The sequence below is a fragment of the Carlito syrichta genome, unplaced genomic scaffold, assembly GCF_000164805.1.
Source record: "Carlito syrichta isolate Samal-C Ts95f unplaced genomic scaffold, Tarsius_syrichta-2.0.1 Scaffold307161, whole genome shotgun sequence".
Lineage (NCBI taxonomy): Eukaryota > Metazoa > Chordata > Mammalia > Primates > Tarsiidae > Carlito > Carlito syrichta.
Window position 1 is genome coordinate 137263 of NW_007251257.1, and position 2030 is coordinate 139292.

The window sequence follows — 2030 nt, forward strand, 5'->3', positions numbered from 1 at the left end:
GCTTTGTTTTATTTGTCCTATATGCTAGTAAATGACTGTTCACTTGAATACAGAAAAACCAATCAAGAAAATAAATAATAATAATGGCATACTTTCGGTATAGAAAAAAATTTCAAAACTACTGACCCTAGAATCTTCAACTACTTAACTGAAAATAAATATTGCCTTAGTCATATACAAGCACAGGATTTATAAAATAGCCCTACATTCTGGTTTTGAAACACCATCCTCATACTCATTCTGAAAAGACTAACCAACTTAGTGCAATTTGCACAGGTATGATAAAAATAATAGAAAGAAAAATTTTAAATAATTAATATAATTTTACTGACATTATACATGCAGAGCAGAATTCATCTGGGCATGACAAACAAAATGCATATTAACAAAAAAATTATTCCAGTCCTAGGGGGAAATTCTGTGAGGAAAGTTATAAAGAGAACTAATGGATTAGAAGAAATTTTGAATTAACTTATGGCATGTAATTATTTGTCATATGCAATTTCAAGCCAAAGAAATCATTAGCACATAGATATGTTTCAGTTTTAGAAATATATATGCATATTAACATTGTTTTTTCTATTCCTATGTACATTTTCTAGGCTCACCACAAAAGCAATGAGGAACCAATCAATGGAAATAAAATTTATTCTCTTAGGATTGACAGATGATCCACAATTGCAAACTGTGATTTTCCTGTTTCTGTTTCTTAACTACACATTGAGTTTGATGGGGAACATAATCATCATCCTTCTTACCCTGCTGGATCCCCGCCTCAAGACTCCAATGTATTTCTTTCTTCGTAATTTCTCCTTTTTGGAAATCATATTCACAACAGTGTGTATTCCCAGATTCTTAATAACCATTGTGACTAGAGACAAAACCATTTCTTATAATAACTGTGCAGCTCAATTATTTTTTATCCTTTTATTGGGAGTCACTGAGTTTTACCTTCTGGCGGCCATGTCCTTTGACCGCTATGTTGCTATCTGCAAACCACGACATTACCCCATCATCATGAGCAGCAAAGTGTGCTACCAACTTGTACTCAGCTCTTGGGTAACTGGATTCCTCATCATCTTCCCCCCATTGGTCATGGGACTCAAGTTGGATTTCTGTGCTTCCAAAATAATTGATCACTTTATGTGTGAAACTTCTCCTATCCTGCAGATCTCCTGCACAGATACACGTATCCTAGAACTGATGTCTTTCATCTTAGCTGTGGTGACACTTGTGATCACACTGGTGTTAGTGATTCTCTCCTACACTTGCATTATTAAGACCATTTTGAAATTCCCGTCTGTACAGCAAAGAACCAAAGCATTTTCCACCTGTGCTTCCCATTTGATTGTTGTCTCCATGACTTATGGTAGCTGTATCTTCATGTATATTAAACCATCTGCAAAAGAAAGAGTGACTGTATCCAAAGACATAGCTTTACTTTATACCTCAATTGTCCCTTTACTAAATCCCTTCATTTACACTCTAAGGAACCAGCAGGTGAAAGATGCCTTCTGGGATGTAGTGCAAAAGAATTTGTGTTTTTCAAAAAGACCATTATAAGAATATGACACAAATTACATCCTTTCCATAAAAACTGGAGAACATGTTTTATACATTTGTTTTGATCATGACTTTTTACCTTGTCAGTTGTCTCACATAGGAGATTCTCCTCAAGAATTAGTGTATGATTAACCTTCCCCTTACATTCTACTCTTTTTTATGAAACATTTCACTCTACTACAATACCTTCCTTTAAAATCTAAGTGTTAAACTCTTTATAGCATATCAGTTTCTAGAAACCATAACTTTGGATAAACTATACCTTGAATAAATAAAACTTGCTTTATGTAATGTACTAATTAACTCCTTATATAATTATTATATATCTATCTTATTCCAGACATTGTGAGGGGCTCAAGCCTTGCCTTTAGGAAGCTTTAATAGATTAAAGAACACAAACACATAAATCAAATACAATTTTGCGCCACTTGATGGGGATAATTTTGAGAAATATGTCATTAGGAAAT

General features: G+C 33.7%; 1 protein-coding gene across 1 annotated transcript; it reads left to right on the forward strand.

The window, feature by feature from the left end:
- The first annotated feature begins 618 nt into the window (after positions 1-618).
- LOC103266364 (olfactory receptor 6C6) lies at positions 619-1563 on the forward strand. Its single transcript, XM_008063968.1, has one exon. The coding sequence runs from the start codon at positions 619-621 to the stop codon at positions 1561-1563; it is 945 nt and encodes a 314-aa protein (XP_008062159.1).
- Positions 1564-2030: the final 467 nt, after the last annotated feature.

What these genes read in the sequence shown, in the direction of transcription:
- LOC103266364 (XM_008063968.1), top strand. Translation starts at nt 619, where the DNA reads ATGAGGAACCAATCAATGGAAATAAAATTTATTCTCTTAGGATTGACA.